Source organism: Branchiostoma floridae, chromosome 13, assembly GCF_000003815.2.
Source record: "Branchiostoma floridae strain S238N-H82 chromosome 13, Bfl_VNyyK, whole genome shotgun sequence".
Taxonomy (NCBI): domain Eukaryota; kingdom Metazoa; phylum Chordata; class Leptocardii; order Amphioxiformes; family Branchiostomatidae; genus Branchiostoma; species Branchiostoma floridae.
The window spans coordinates 4669559-4683757 of NC_049991.1; the positions used below are offsets into that span (position 1 = coordinate 4669559).

Genomic DNA, 14199 nt, shown 5'->3' on the forward strand with positions numbered 1-14199 from the left:
CTAGACCCTCTGAAACACTAGTTCCTGCATTTTGAGGTGCAAATTTTGCTTGTAGACTAAGCTGTTCAATGTCATCTGTTTTGGTGAGAAAGAACACATGGGTTTCAGTTTTTTTTATATCTTTACATATCAATTTTTGTCTGTCCCTGGGGACGGAATGGGGAAAACTTTTTTTCAGTTCCCAGATGCAAAATTCCTTCAAAGGACTGAAGGACAGGTGCTGGCTACAACCCTGGTATCAAGTGATACCCTCACCTTGCCCTTGTAAGACGTGGGGAGTCTCACTATGACACTGTGTCTTCCGTCGTACAGGACAGACAGGCACTGGTCCGTCTGAATCTGCACGTTCTTCCCGATGATGGAGATGGCAACCTTACGGCTCAGGCACACTGGCAGGCTGCGGCGGTAGCCGTTCACCTAAGAATCATACACTTTGAATCAAGAACTTTTCTCTTTTAAGCATCAATGTTCAACACATTGTTATAACAGTATTATCGTACAGATACCTTCACCAAATAATCAATTAAGGATTAATGGCCAACCCCGATGTGTAAATGGTGTCATAAGGCCTGGTGATTTGCTTTAGCCACCCGATAGAATCACCTCATTCACCTCATACTACTAGTAGGTGGTTATCGAAAATATCATACAGCCCATCAATACTAATCGTAACTAGAAAGGCCGACATTTGCTTCAGAGCAAATACAGCATATTTCAGCCATACCCGTTCCCATGCAAAATTGAACTGTTCAAAATCACCCGTGCAGAAATCGAACATTCTAACAGAAACTTGTCGAAATGAACGACAAGAAAGGCCGACATTTACTTATGAGCAAATGCACCATTTTCACTCCGCCCCTCTGCCGATGCAACAATGCTCTTCCACAATCACACATAGAATAACATGGAATTTGGTATAAGGGTGCCCTCGACATATACACGGTAGAACGAAACATTTTTGGCATACATCACTTCAAGAGGATTAATTTTTGGCCATTTTTAGTATCATTTTTGGCCCCTCTGTATTGCCATGGTATTGGAACAAAATTTTGTATGGAAATGCCTGAGTGTGATACATTTTGTATATACCTCCAGGGCCTTTGCAATTTTGGTATACATGTCTTGACAATGATGAAGTCTCTGGTCTTCTTGTATTAAAAAAAGAAATGGTGATGGCATGTTGGATAGCAAGTGGGATGAAGTTCAGAATGATTATCTCTTCTCTCTCTCTTACAAACACACACACATACACACACACAGACAGCAAACAGTAAGAAAGAAAAAATCTTTCAATTTTTACAGTTTTACTTTCACAAAATTGCAATTTTACACTTGTCTGCTCTCACAATCTGATTGACTTAATGTAAATACAATGTAATTTGAGCTTAAGTTTTTACATTGTTTAAAGTTAATCTGGGAAAATAGCAAACTACATAATAGATCTTATTTGCAGAAAAATTACAATTCCGTCAAAATATATAAATCTTTTCAGAATTGGTTGCGATCAATATCTACGTGTCCTTTTCTGGCTGGTTGGAATCAAGTCAGTCTGCTTCTTCCACATACAGTCATAGACCAAGCTCTGCTTCTCTTCTGTAGAGGGGTATGGAGGACAGAAACAGGGAAGTTAGAATTGCAAATTTCAATGCAAAGCAGAAACATCAAACTATAGGCAGATTTGGAAACAGTACACATTTCCACAACTATTTACAATCTGCCATCAATCTGTTGCTGCCTGGGACAAAATCTGTGTGCCTCCTCCAAATACAGCTTCTCATGGACCAATTGTTTTCTTCTCTAGAGGTCTCATCTTAACAATGCAAACAGGAGAGTGAGATTTGGCATTTCAAGGCAGACATCAATCAAATATTTGATGAAATAATTATACCATTGATTTGGAAAGTATACATATTGTTGCCAGAAGATAACAATGTGTTTGTGTTACACATAAACCTTCTCTTCGATCCCAATTCTGCACTTGTCTCTACAGTCTACACCTACTTGTACATGGAAGTCTAGCGACAAGAAAACAGGCCCTACCTGCTGTGTGTCATGAGCACAATGTTCTCACTGCTGAAAAAAAACAACAGAGACATGTCAATCTTTGTTTTACACATTTGTGGACACTTCAAAATGTTAATGCACAATGCTTTTGAATGATAAAGGAATATTGCAACAGAGGTATAATAAATACATATACACAACTTGTACTTGCAAATGAAAAGGTACAACTGACAGGATCAAAAAGGATTGACATGAATGAAATTTAAGCAATCATATAGAAGTCAAACGAGTGACATTTGGTATAACATCTACACAAATTCTAAAAACAAGTCCAAAGGATGAATTAATATTAACAAAAATGATTCATAAATCCACATGGCTCCCAATCACTGAGCCTCCACCAGGCTCCCTCTTGTCCTTTGGCAAGAGCCGGAGCGGGAACCTTTGTCATTCCCCATCCCCCTTGCCACCACTGAATGTGCCGTGTGGCAAGGGCCGGAAGCTGGCAACAAATATTTCATTCACAGGCATCCACCAGGCTCCCTCTTACCAGTTTTGGCAAGAGCCAGAGCGGGAACCTTTGTCATTCCCCATCCCCCTTGCCACCACTGAATATGCTGTGTGGCAAGGGCCGGAAGCTGGCGCCAAGTACTTCATTCACAGGCATCCACCAGGCTCCCTCTTACCAATTTTGGCAAGAGCCAGAGCGGGAACCTTTGTCATTCCCCATCCCCCTTGCCACCACTGAATGTGCTGTGTGGCAAGGGCCGGAAGCTGGCGCCAAGTACTTCATTCACAGGCATCCACCAGGCTCCCTCTTACCAGTTTTGGCAAGAGCCAGAGCGGGAACCTTTGTCATTCCCCTTCCCCCTTGCCACCACTGAATGTGCTGTGTGGCAAGGGCCGGAAGCTGGCGCCAAGTACTTCATTCACAGGCATCCACCAGGCTCCCTCTTACCAGTTTTGGCAAGAGCCAGAGCGGGAACCTTTGTCATTCCCCATCCCCCTTGCCACCACTGAATGTGCCGTGTGGCAAGGGCGGAAGCTGGCGCCAAGTATTTCTCAATTATGGAGCACCATAGACTCCCATTTCTCATCCACTCATCTCGACAAGTCCTGAGCTGGTACAGTACACACACACTCCATTCCTTTGATTCTGATTTCTGTTTTATCTCATCATTACACAACGTACGGTACACAGCATCATGGTGACTATAGAAATTGTCAACCTTCCACTTAGGTCAACAAGGCCTGAGCTGGTACAATACACATACTCCCTTCCTTTGACTCTGATTTCTGTTTTATCTCATCATTACACAACGTACAGTACACAGCATCATGGTGACTATAGAAATTGTCAACCTTCCACTCAGCTCGACAAGGCCTGAGCTGGTACAATACACTCACACACCATTCCTTTGACTCTGATTTCTGTTTTATCTCATCATTACACAACGTACAGTACACAGCATCATGGTGACTATAGAGATTGTCAACCTTCCACTCAGCTCGACAAGGCCCGAGCTGGTACAATACACACACTCCCTTCCTTTGACTCTGATTTCTGTTTTATCTCATCATTACACAACGTACAGTACACAGCATCATGGTGACTATAGAGATTGTCAACCTTCCACTCAGCTCGACAAGGCCCAAGCTGGTACAATACACACACTCCCTTCTTTTGACTCTGATTTCTCTTTTATCTCTCATTACACAACGTACAGTATACAGCATCATGGTAGCTATAGAATGTCTGTATTACACCATGATTAACAACAGCTGACAGTTGTGAAATGTACACATGGTCAATGAGAGTACATCTTTCAGTTGTAGGAGACTCTATCAACTGTTTGAAGCCATTTTGCATCAAGAAAGAAAGGATCATTTTGTTTTCACTTGACATCAAATTTTCATTAAAGTCACCAAGAATCACTGTGTTACTTCTTTCCACTGCAGACAAGTGCCCCAAGAGTTTCTCCAAACTGGATATGAATGAGTCTTTGCGAACATTTGGGGGTCTATAAATGGCTACAATTAGATGTTTCACAGGCATGCAGTCAGCAGAAACTTGCGTAACCACACATTCTAGACTGATATCATTTGGGATGGGAATTTCAGAACACTTGTATATGTCACGTACATATATTGCCACGCCTCCACGACTGGAATTCCTTGTCGCATTAGAAGCTTCCTCGCAAGCATGCCCACTTGATCTGTCTTTACGAAACATGTTGAAACTCTCCAACTGAAACTGGGAGGACTGCACATTTTCTGACAGCCATGTCTCAGTCAGGCATATGATATCAGCTTCAACCAAACAAGTTGACTTCAGACTTTCAAAGTTCTTTTTAGTAAGTCCTTCAGTATTGTGATGGACAATGTTCAACACTTCACCGACAGATCTGTCACCAACATTTGTAAATGGGTTGGATACATATTCGAAATGCTTCATCTTATTAACTGCCTCCTGCACTGCCTCATCACAGTAGATGGACTCCTGTTTATAGTGTGTAATGTGAAGACCGCCTATGGAACATACCCTACTCAAGGCCACATACGCCATACCTGATGCAAAAATATTTTTCATGGAGACAACTACTTCAGGAACTGTCATGCCCTGTACTTTGTGTACTGTGCAGGCCCAAGCTAGCTTGATAGGAATTTGGTAGCGTTTGACTTTACTTAATTTCTTCAAGTTGTCCTCAATCTGACGAATCGGAACTGAATTCTCTGGTAGACTACTAGGAACTGCACTTTTTTCTCTTTCAAGCACACCTGCCTTTGGATTATCAAACTTCACAAAGACAGTTGCACCATCACTTGCATCTTGCTGGCCACCTGTTACACCTGTCACTGTTCCAAATGCACCGTTAACTAGACCATCCTCAACATTGACATTTCTACAAAGCATGACACGAGCACCAATCCCAACTTTGACCACATCAAGGAGGTCGTCTTTATCTCCTTTTGCATGAGGTCGTCTTGTCATTGAACCTGTTGTGGGATCTTTGACAAAATCGGAGGCTTCGAAACATGTAACATCTGAACACCTGAGATTCAACATCTTGTCATTATAATCTACAACAGCTTTATTGGTGGAAAAGATGTGAAGTGCATCCTTAGGATAATCATTTGATGCAAAGTCTGTAGATAACACCCTTGATGATAGAGTTTTGTCATCTTCATCAGAAAGTTTGTCTTTTTTTCTCTTCACCCTCATTCTATTCAAAAGGTTTGCAAAGGCAGCATCATCCTTCTGTCTCATGATTTCCTCAAGTTCCACAACTTCAAAGATTGGATTCCACAAGTCAATGAAATCTTTTCCCCTGTAGAGACTTTGTCCCCTGACTGGAGGGATCTGATACATGTCACCTACTGCCAAGATGCTCACATTTCCAAAGATTGCACTTGACCTTGACTGGGTCAGCTGACCCAATCTACCATGAATAGAAGACATGAGCTTCATGTCGACCATCGATACTTCATCTACAATCACAATTTTGAGGCTTTCATACTGTGCACGCAAAGTGTTAAGGGTACTTTCAGACAAGGGCTGATACGTCTTCGTAACACACATCAGATGAAAGGCATGGTGTACAGTGCTCCCACCGATATTGAATGCAGCAGTTCCTGTGGGTGCCGTAAGAAGGACAGAGACCTTGTCAGGGTTTTCTTGTGCCTTTCCTAGTAACCTGGTAGCCTCATAATATATGCATTTTATGAGGTGGCTCTTTCCAGTCCCCGCACCACCCGTCACAAAAATATGAAAGGGATCTGGTCGCTTTCCCTGTGCAGTTTCCATACACCACTTCCTTACAAAATAGAAGACCCCCTGTTGCATTGGGTTGAGTGACTGCATCATGGGGACCGCAGTTTTAAACTGGATCTTTGTCTGGCAGGCTTCTAGGGTAAAGCTTCTTTCTTTTGATTTGTCAGTTGTCGCTAGGTCAGGAATGTCATCCTCAGTGCCCTCAATAACCCCATCCACTTCATTTTCTCCCCTCTTATCTAGACAATCAAGTCTTTCTTGTTCCACTTCGGGGAAGATCTGGGCCCAAACATCTTCTAGATTACCATCTTCTGCGTCTTTACGAGCCTGCTCAAGTTCCTCAACATTTTGCTCAAATTTACGCCTATTCCCATTCACAATGACATTTACTCTATCCTCCCTGTCTGATATGGGAGCAAAGCCATTCGAGTAGAATTCTTCATACTTGGCATATTGTGGTGGTTTCAACTGTGCATCAAGGTAGTGTGGCAAGTACAACTTGAGCAATGTCAAGTAGAATCGCTCTGGCTCTTTCTTTTTATTAAATTTGGCAAAGCGGATGACGGCTGGATCAGATCTTGTACGTTTTTGTACAGCCCCGTAATTATCCCTCAACACATGCCTTGCTTCCCCTCTGGAAGACTGCTGAGCATTTTCTTGCTGGCCTGAACAAGAAACGACGCGATACTCGGAGACAAACTCTGCAGCACACATTGATCGGAAAGGTTCTTCTCGTGGCCTCGCCTTGTACCGATCCATAATGCTTGGCATCCAGATGTTTTCTTCATCACCATTTCCCTCGCTGGCAAGCTTCTGAATGTCGGCCAAAGGTTTTGACAAGCGATTAGCTTGCTCATCTGTTGGTATGAATGTGACTGCTCTTGAGCACTCCTTCAAGTTCAGGCTACAGACCCGATAGACAGCCTCCTGTGCACTCACTTCCCTGTGGTGAAGGTAGGCGTTGCCAACTTTCCTCATTTCTGTCAGTACATCCTCGTTGCCTTCCCTTGCCTCTTTCTGAGCCTGTTTGAGCAGCTTTCCCATTTCTCTTTCTGCTTTGCTGATATATGATACTATGTACTTGACACAACTGTACGCATCGAGAACATATTGGATGTCCATGTTCGCATTCCAAGCCCGGAGCAGATGTGGATTGAAATTGTTCACCCACATGTCCTTGGGCTCACGTCTGAGGAATACTTGCTTCCTGTTTGCAATCAAGTTCAAAGCGTCACAGACCTGTGCAGTGGTGAGATTGGCCTCCTTGAGAACGTCCTCAGTGGAGCACTTCTCTGGCTCTGTTTTCTTGTCCAACACATCCCAGAATTTTTTCAGGTCAGATTCGGCTTGCTTCTTCCTTCCAGCAATGGATGCTGATTCTTCATCGGTCAGGTCCTGTAGGGAGACAGGGCTGCACAGAAATGTCTGATTCACTGGAGGCTTAGGGAATCCAAACCTACAGATCTTGCCACCTTTCTTGCATGACGATGTATGACCCTTTCGGTGCATTTGAACCTGGCTAACTATGTCAAATAACTCCTTATCTGTTTCTGAGTTAGGCAGCTGACAGCACACATATCTGTCCACAAAAGAGCAGATCTCTTCTTCAGAATTTACACCCAATTTTGGTGCATCTTTCACCCAAAACAAACAATGGATATGGGGTGAGCCCCTTTGCTGGAATTCAGTCCTCGTGAACGTGTCTATGACCTCACCGATTGGCTGCGATGGAGATTTAATGAGATGTTTGAAAAACAGCTTGACTCTGCGATCAAACATGCGAGCGGCTGTGACAGGATTACTCTTCAAAATGTCACAACGCTCTTCCCACGACAACTCGCTTACTGGTACCGTGCCATGATCTTGTCGAATCGCCTCTAACACTTCTGGCCAGCGCAAATCTGCAGCAGAAAATGTAGCAAACCACGTGGGAATTCCCAGCTGTCTTATCATTGCATATAATTCATTTAGCGCCTTGTCCCAGAACTGCGGAGTACCCCTGACTGGCTGAAGGAAGCGATAGCCTTCATCTGACTTAAGTATAGCCTGTAAGTCCTCTTTGTTTGACAACATACTAGCAGATATTTTACGGCCGCCACTTGTCGTCGGCGAACCTTTGCGCATAGATATGGAAATATTCGACTGTATGAAGCGCAACTCTGTTACGTATTGTGCAAAGAATATGTAGTTAGTGTCGCTTGCAAACCGCGTATCTGCACCCATAAGGCGTGCCTTGAAGTACTTGCTGGGCGTAATACGTACATCACGATCAACATTAAAAGAAAACTTTCCAGTAGGGAATTGAACAGGGAAGGACATTGCCTCTCCCCCAACCTCCTGGAACACAGAAATTGGTTTGCTACCCTCTCCTGGAGCCACACACATGACGCGTTCATCGTGGTGGTCAAGAAAATCCTGTCCTATATCTACTGGCTGGAGGCAAGTGTCATGTGGCAGTCCCCGCAAGCGGCTGTCTAGTTCCTCTTCCTCGCTCAGAGCTGCTTCTTCCACAGTTTCTTCCTCGCTCAGAGCTGCTTCTTTTATGGTTTCTTCCTCGCTGAGAGCTGCTTCTTCCACAGCTTCTTCCTCGCTCAGAGCTGCTTCTTCCATGGCTTCTTCCACATTCACCTGTCGAATAATGTTGTCTGTTTCATCATCTTCTATATCATTCCTGGTTGGCCCTTCCATATCATTCCCCTCTTCATTGACAGACTCACCGTGCTCAGGGGCTGTATGATCTTCTAAGGTGCCATTCCCTCCTTGTTCAGCATCAGATGGTTCAACAAGGCCTCCTTCTTCATTCCAAGACACAGCCCAGTCTGCATCGATAGACGTACCGCTGTAATGTTCATTATTTTCAACAAGATACTTCAAAGCAACATCAACCTTCATTGGACTGATTTGTCTATACATGTGATGCCCACTGTACTGTAGCTTCCTCTTAAGTTTCACCTTGATTAACTGAGCTTCTGACGGCATTCTGGGAAGGATTGCATGTGTTTCACTCACATCTGCTGGTACACACACTACTGGGCCAACAACACCTTTCTGACCCCCTTTCGGGAGAGCTGCAACTTTCATGAATGGTATTCTCTTGGCTATCAGTTGGGACTCCAGAGTATTGAGACTTTTCAGCTCAGGGGGTATTTCTGGGACCTTCATCTTATTACTCTGAGCCTCGTATGGAATTGTCTTTTTATCTATCATGTGCCTATGACAACAGTGACATATCCACTCTGTGCCCCTAGATGATTTTGCAATGGGACACGCATGTGGGCTGCAGTCCTCGTTGCATTGATGTACATACGTACCTGTAAGGCAGTGCTTAACAGCCTGAACATACCTTGATTTTTCACCATCACGATGACAGATTACGACTTGATTGTGAAACAAAAGCCTGTGACATACAGTGCAAACATATTCTGGTCCCTCTTTGCATTCCATCTGGAACTGTTCAATGTCCTTATTGACATCTGCTAAATTCTGCTTCTTCTCTCTGTTAATCTGCACATTCCTTTTTTTCTGCTGGGCATAGTCATCATCAGTGTGATAGCGCTCCAGCGCTCGCTCCTGCTCCCTTTCGCGCTTCTGCTGGGCATAGTCATCATCAGTGTGATAGCGCTCCAGCGCTCGCTCCTGCTCCCTTTCGCGCTTCTGCTTGGCATAGTCATCATCAGTGTGATAGCGCTCCTGCTCCCTTTCGCGCTTCTGCTTGGCATAGTCATCATCAGTGTGATAGCGCTCCAGCGCTCGCTCCTGCTCCCTTTTGGCATAGTCATCATCAGTGTGATAGCGCTCCAGCGCTCGCTCCTGCTCCCTTTCGCGCTTCTGCTTGGCATAGTCATCATCAGTGTGATAGCGCTCCAGCGCTCGCTCCTGCTCCCTTTCGCGTTTCTGCTTGGCATAGTCATCATCAGTGTGATAGCGCTCCAGTGCTCGCTCCCGTTCCCTTTCGCGCTTCTCCTGGGCGTGCTGTTTATCTGTGCTATATCGAGTCTTCTTTCCATCCCGTTGGGCCTTGGCATATTCCGGATCCTCCTGGTACCGTTTCCTTTCTCGGTCTCGTCTGGCCCTTTTCCGGTCGTCGTCATCATTATTGGCATTCGGCATGGTCTTTCTCTTGATGCAGGCAACTTGTGAGGCTTCTGTAGTTTCCTCTCTGTGGCGCCGTGACATACTCCTTGTCTGTCTTTTGTTGAAAACTGTTGCTGTGACAACATCAAAATGGTTACCATTCGTATGTTGCATGTATATAGCATTTCTACCATCTAACATGCTTGTATTACTCTCACACCATGGGTACTTCATCCATTCCCACTTAAAGTTAAAGCCATGCTTACCGTACACAAAGATGCGTCTTCCCAGTAGTGAAGACATCGCATTTATTTCTACCTGTGTGGCCCATGCTCGAGGATCTGCTGGATGACGATTCTGCATGCTTCGACCATCACGAGACAGGTACTGGTCCATGGTTTTTTCAGGGTGCTCGAATGCCAACCAAGGCCTGTAAACATCTTCAGACAATGTTGACATATATTCAACTGTACGCTGTCTTAATACATCATGATAGTCTTGGGTGCCACAAATAAGGTAACTAATAGCTCTATAGAAACAATTACCATCCCCAATAATTCTGATGGGATTGATTGGTGCCTCCAAAGGGACATTCCTTTCCTGAATATTGAGATATCGTTCAACAGAAAGGTTCAGCTGGTCTGCCAGTTCCAATTGATCATTTCCTGTGAAGGGATTGAACATGAACTCTTCCTTCCACTCCCCTGTTTCCACTACCTCTGGGCTATCAGCTGGTTCCCGCTCCCTTACCTCTACATCCTGGTCATCTGCTGGCTCCCGCACTCTTACCTGTACTTCCGGGTCATCTGCTGGCTCCTGCACTGTTACCTCCAATTTCTGCTCATCAGCTGGTTTCTTTGTTTCCTGCTTTGCCTTCCAGGCATTCAACTTCGTCAATTTCTTACGCCGAGGCATTCTTCCTGAAAGATCACAAGTGCTAGAATGTAGCAACATTCTTTGAGACTATAGCATATTTAAAAGTATAGTGTCAACAAATTTTAAATGTATAATATTAATATAACATAAGATAATAAGTAGACATTGGGTCGACAATTATGAAACATTCAACTTCCAAGAAATAAAGAAAACAGCTGCAGATCATATGCTAAAAACATATCTGTAGATAACACCTTTTTATCTGCAAGTTCAAAAATACCATCATGCATGCATAAAATGGGTGTCCTCCATAACAATTGCATTATTTGTAACAACAATCGTCCCAGTCGTCCCATCAATTTTTGTCACTAGTATTTACTAACACACATTGCATAGTCTATCCACTGAAAAGTTGTGTCAACTTAAACTTTAAAGTTTGCAGAGAATCATACACTTAAACACACTGTTTACTCGGTCCACTAAAAGACTGCCAAGAATCGCACCTATTTGACACACTGCCTGATTCACTGTTGATTCCAAATGACCACCCTGATAGCTCAGAGCCAAATGCTTTGGTTGCATTAAGAAGAATAGCTAGGTGGTAAAAGCTGTTTCAAAAGCTCTTGTTTTGGGCAAAATGGTGCAATAAAATTTAATAAACATGTTGACACCACTTATCATTCTAGGGGTCACGTAAAATTTCCTTGGACATAAGAATAAATAGGCAACATAAAATATAAATCATTATGAATAAATGCCAGTATTTTACTTCGTGCATTATTCTTATTGCCCCCCCCCCCCCCCCACACACAAACACATTACCACAATGAAAATAGAATAAAACAACACAAATGATGCATGATGGAGAGTAGAAAGTTCATCACTTCTTTCCTAACAAGATTTTAAGGAACTAATCTATCTGTTGGTTGATGCGTTTTTCTTTATTGGAGTACAGTGTAAATTTTTCACAAAGACTACGCCAGGTCACATAAATGTCGTCCGATTGTTGCCAGCAAAACGTAACACTTTGGAGACGTTACCTACCACCAAAATAAATTAACTCGCCAGTAATCATCACTTCACAGAAATTTACGAAAATTCAAGGGTCACCGGGGTGACGTTTCGAAGTATTTTCAGTCGTTCTTGATGGAAAACGAGGAGGTTTTTTGTTTGTTTTTTGGAACACATAACGACACTGGTGGTACACCACGTTTGCCTGCGGTGCAATTTCCAGATTCCAGTGCCGCGCGCTAGGGGTACGTAAATATATTGACATAAAACGCACCTTTCAATGCACAAAAACAATGGATGCAAGAAAGCAAGAATAGCCAGTTCTTACCTGATGATATTTTGTGCTGTATATGACGACAGCTGACGCAAAATTTGACGCAGAGCGCTAGCTAACTCAGTGTGGAAAACACGTCTGAACTTGTCTGGATACAGCTCGAAGTAAACATCCGGGACCTCTCTATCTTGACCTCTCCTGACCTCCGCCTGATTACCCGGTTACTCTAGTAAAGTAGCCTACAGGGGTGATGTATCAAAGAGGCCTACTAAACATGTCGGACCTGAAGATGTCTTTCCTTGTATATACCGTGCCTCTATTTAGAGTCAATTCTTTTCTTTATCAAATCTTTTAAACTATATTCATGTATGCTTTGCATTACCTATCATACGGTACAACAAAACTCGCTGACCCCGTAAAACCTTACATGGCCGGATCCAAATACCGCGTGATCCATCATCTGTTGCTTTTAGTTGCTGTTTGGCTGAACGGCTAATTGATTTGCACGCAGTGGGCCGGCCAGCTGCTCTCTACGGTGAGACGTGCATCTGGTACAAAGCACAGTTTAGTCAAAAAAGGAATCTTAAATGACGGTTTAACCCAAAAATGAATCTTACAAAATTCCCCCGTTCAAGAATGGACTCCAGTGCACCCTATGTGAATTTTCACAATAGACCAGTCCAGAAATACTCCCACTGAAACCATGGCCTTTTGAATAAGAAACCAAATCCAAAATTGAATTTAGCAAAAAAGGTCCCAGTGCATGAAAAGGTATAATAGACCAGTCTAAAAACACTTCCACTAAAAATTTAATTTTGAATCATCACCCGTTCAAAAATGAATTTGAAAAAATCCCCCTTCCGTGTGCAAAAAATGGACTCTTCCATGTAAAGTAGAGCAGTCCAAAAATACATCCGCCAAAATAAGACTTTGACATAATCACTGAAGTCCAAAAAATGGATTTTTTAAAAAGCCCCCTCTATGCAAGAATGGACTCTTCCAGAACACCCATGTAAAATTGCAAATTAGACCAGTCCAAAAATAACCCTACTGAAAGACTTTGACAAACTAGAAGTCACCAAAGTCCAAAATATGAATTTTGAAAAATCCCCCTCCGTGCGAGAATAGACTCTTCCAGCACACATTCTGTAAAATTGCAAAATAGACCTGTCCAAAAATACATCCACTGAAAGACTTCACCAGTCCAATGATGAATTTTTAAAAAAGAAATGAACCCCTCCGTGTAAGAATGGACTCTTCCAGATAACACCGGGCTCGCTGATTGGCTGCCATCCCCCCCCCCCCTTTAGGATATAGATTCGGGCTAAGTGATTGGTTACCTATCTAATTAGATTAAATAGACATATATGCCAGTAGGTGCAATCTGCAGCTGGGGGTCAACGACCTTAAGGTCATTGACCCCTCTGGCAATTGGAAAATGACAAAAAAATCCCCAAATATATCATTTTGACGTAGTCTATGACAAAAATTATACATGTGTCATTTGAATAAATATCTAGTGCACCCTTTTACCAAAATTTAGGTCATTTGGTTTTAAAACCAGAGCACAAGAGCCAAAAGTTTACTTTTTGGTCATAAAATGGCCAAATAATCGTAAAATTAAGCATTTTGTTGTACTGTATGCCTCAAGTGTTATTGAATCCATGTGCGCACATGTCTAGGGCACTCCTATACCAAATTTCAGGTCATCCGGTTCTAAAACCAAGGTACAGGAGCCAAAAGTGTCCTTTTTTGGTAAAAAAATGACCAAAAAATCGCAAAAAAAGCATTTCCTTATACTGTACACCAAATGTGATATTGAATCTATATGGGGGATTTATCAAGGCACATCTGTGCCAAATCTCAGCTCATTCGGTTCTAATACCAGGGTACAGGGGGCCCAAATATACAGTTTTGGTCTTAAGATGACCCAAAAACCTTAATAAAATCATTTAAGAGACAGATATGGGAAAAATGAAAAAAACGTCCGAGGGTATTGGCCCACTCTACCCTTGTGCCAAATTTCAAGTCATTCGGTTGAGAAACAACGGAGATACCGTGTTCTGAAGATTTGACAGGAGAAAGAAAGAAAGAAGAAAGAAAGAAACATTACGAATACAATATATTTCACCATACCTATGGTATGGCTGAAATATAAATATTTCACCATACCTATGGTATGGCTGAA

General features: G+C 42.9%; 2 protein-coding genes across 6 annotated transcripts in view; both read right to left on the reverse strand.

Annotated features, from left to right (window-relative positions):
- LOC118429374 overlaps window positions 1-14199 on the reverse strand; it is a gene marked incomplete in the record, with an annotated part of 64220 nt that overhangs the window by 13588 nt on the left and 36433 nt on the right.
- LOC118429562 lies at window positions 1288-12629 on the reverse strand. 5 transcript variants are annotated; one of them, XR_004832745.1, is made up of 4 exons: window positions 12066-12629; window positions 10117-10770; window positions 2041-2070; window positions 1288-1593 (listed from the first exon to the last, which is right to left on the reverse strand). XR_004832745.1 is itself a non-coding variant. In XM_035840085.1 (4 exons), exons 3-4 carry the CDS (start codon window positions 10244-10246, stop codon window positions 3707-3709), a joined length of 6234 nt encoding a protein of 2077 aa, XP_035695978.1. In that variant the 5' UTR covers window positions 10247-10290; window positions 10640-10770; window positions 12066-12626; the 3' UTR covers window positions 2938-3706. The 5 variants fall into 5 exon arrangements, 1 of the variants encoding a protein (XP_035695978.1); XR_004832744.1 differs by having other exon boundaries at window positions 2041-2073; window positions 12066-12627; XR_004832747.1 differs by having other exon boundaries at window positions 10640-10770; window positions 12066-12618.

Bases quoted from the DNA above. Each gene is read 5' to 3' on its own strand.
- LOC118429562 (XM_035840085.1), bottom strand. From the start codon at position 10,246: ATGGACCAGTACCTGTCTCGTGATGGTCGAAGCATGCAGAATCGTCAT. The intron at 9,305-9,610 runs AAGCAGAAGCGC...GATGACTATGCC, and splicing joins ACACTGATGATGACTATGCC to CAGCAGAAAAAAAGGAATGT.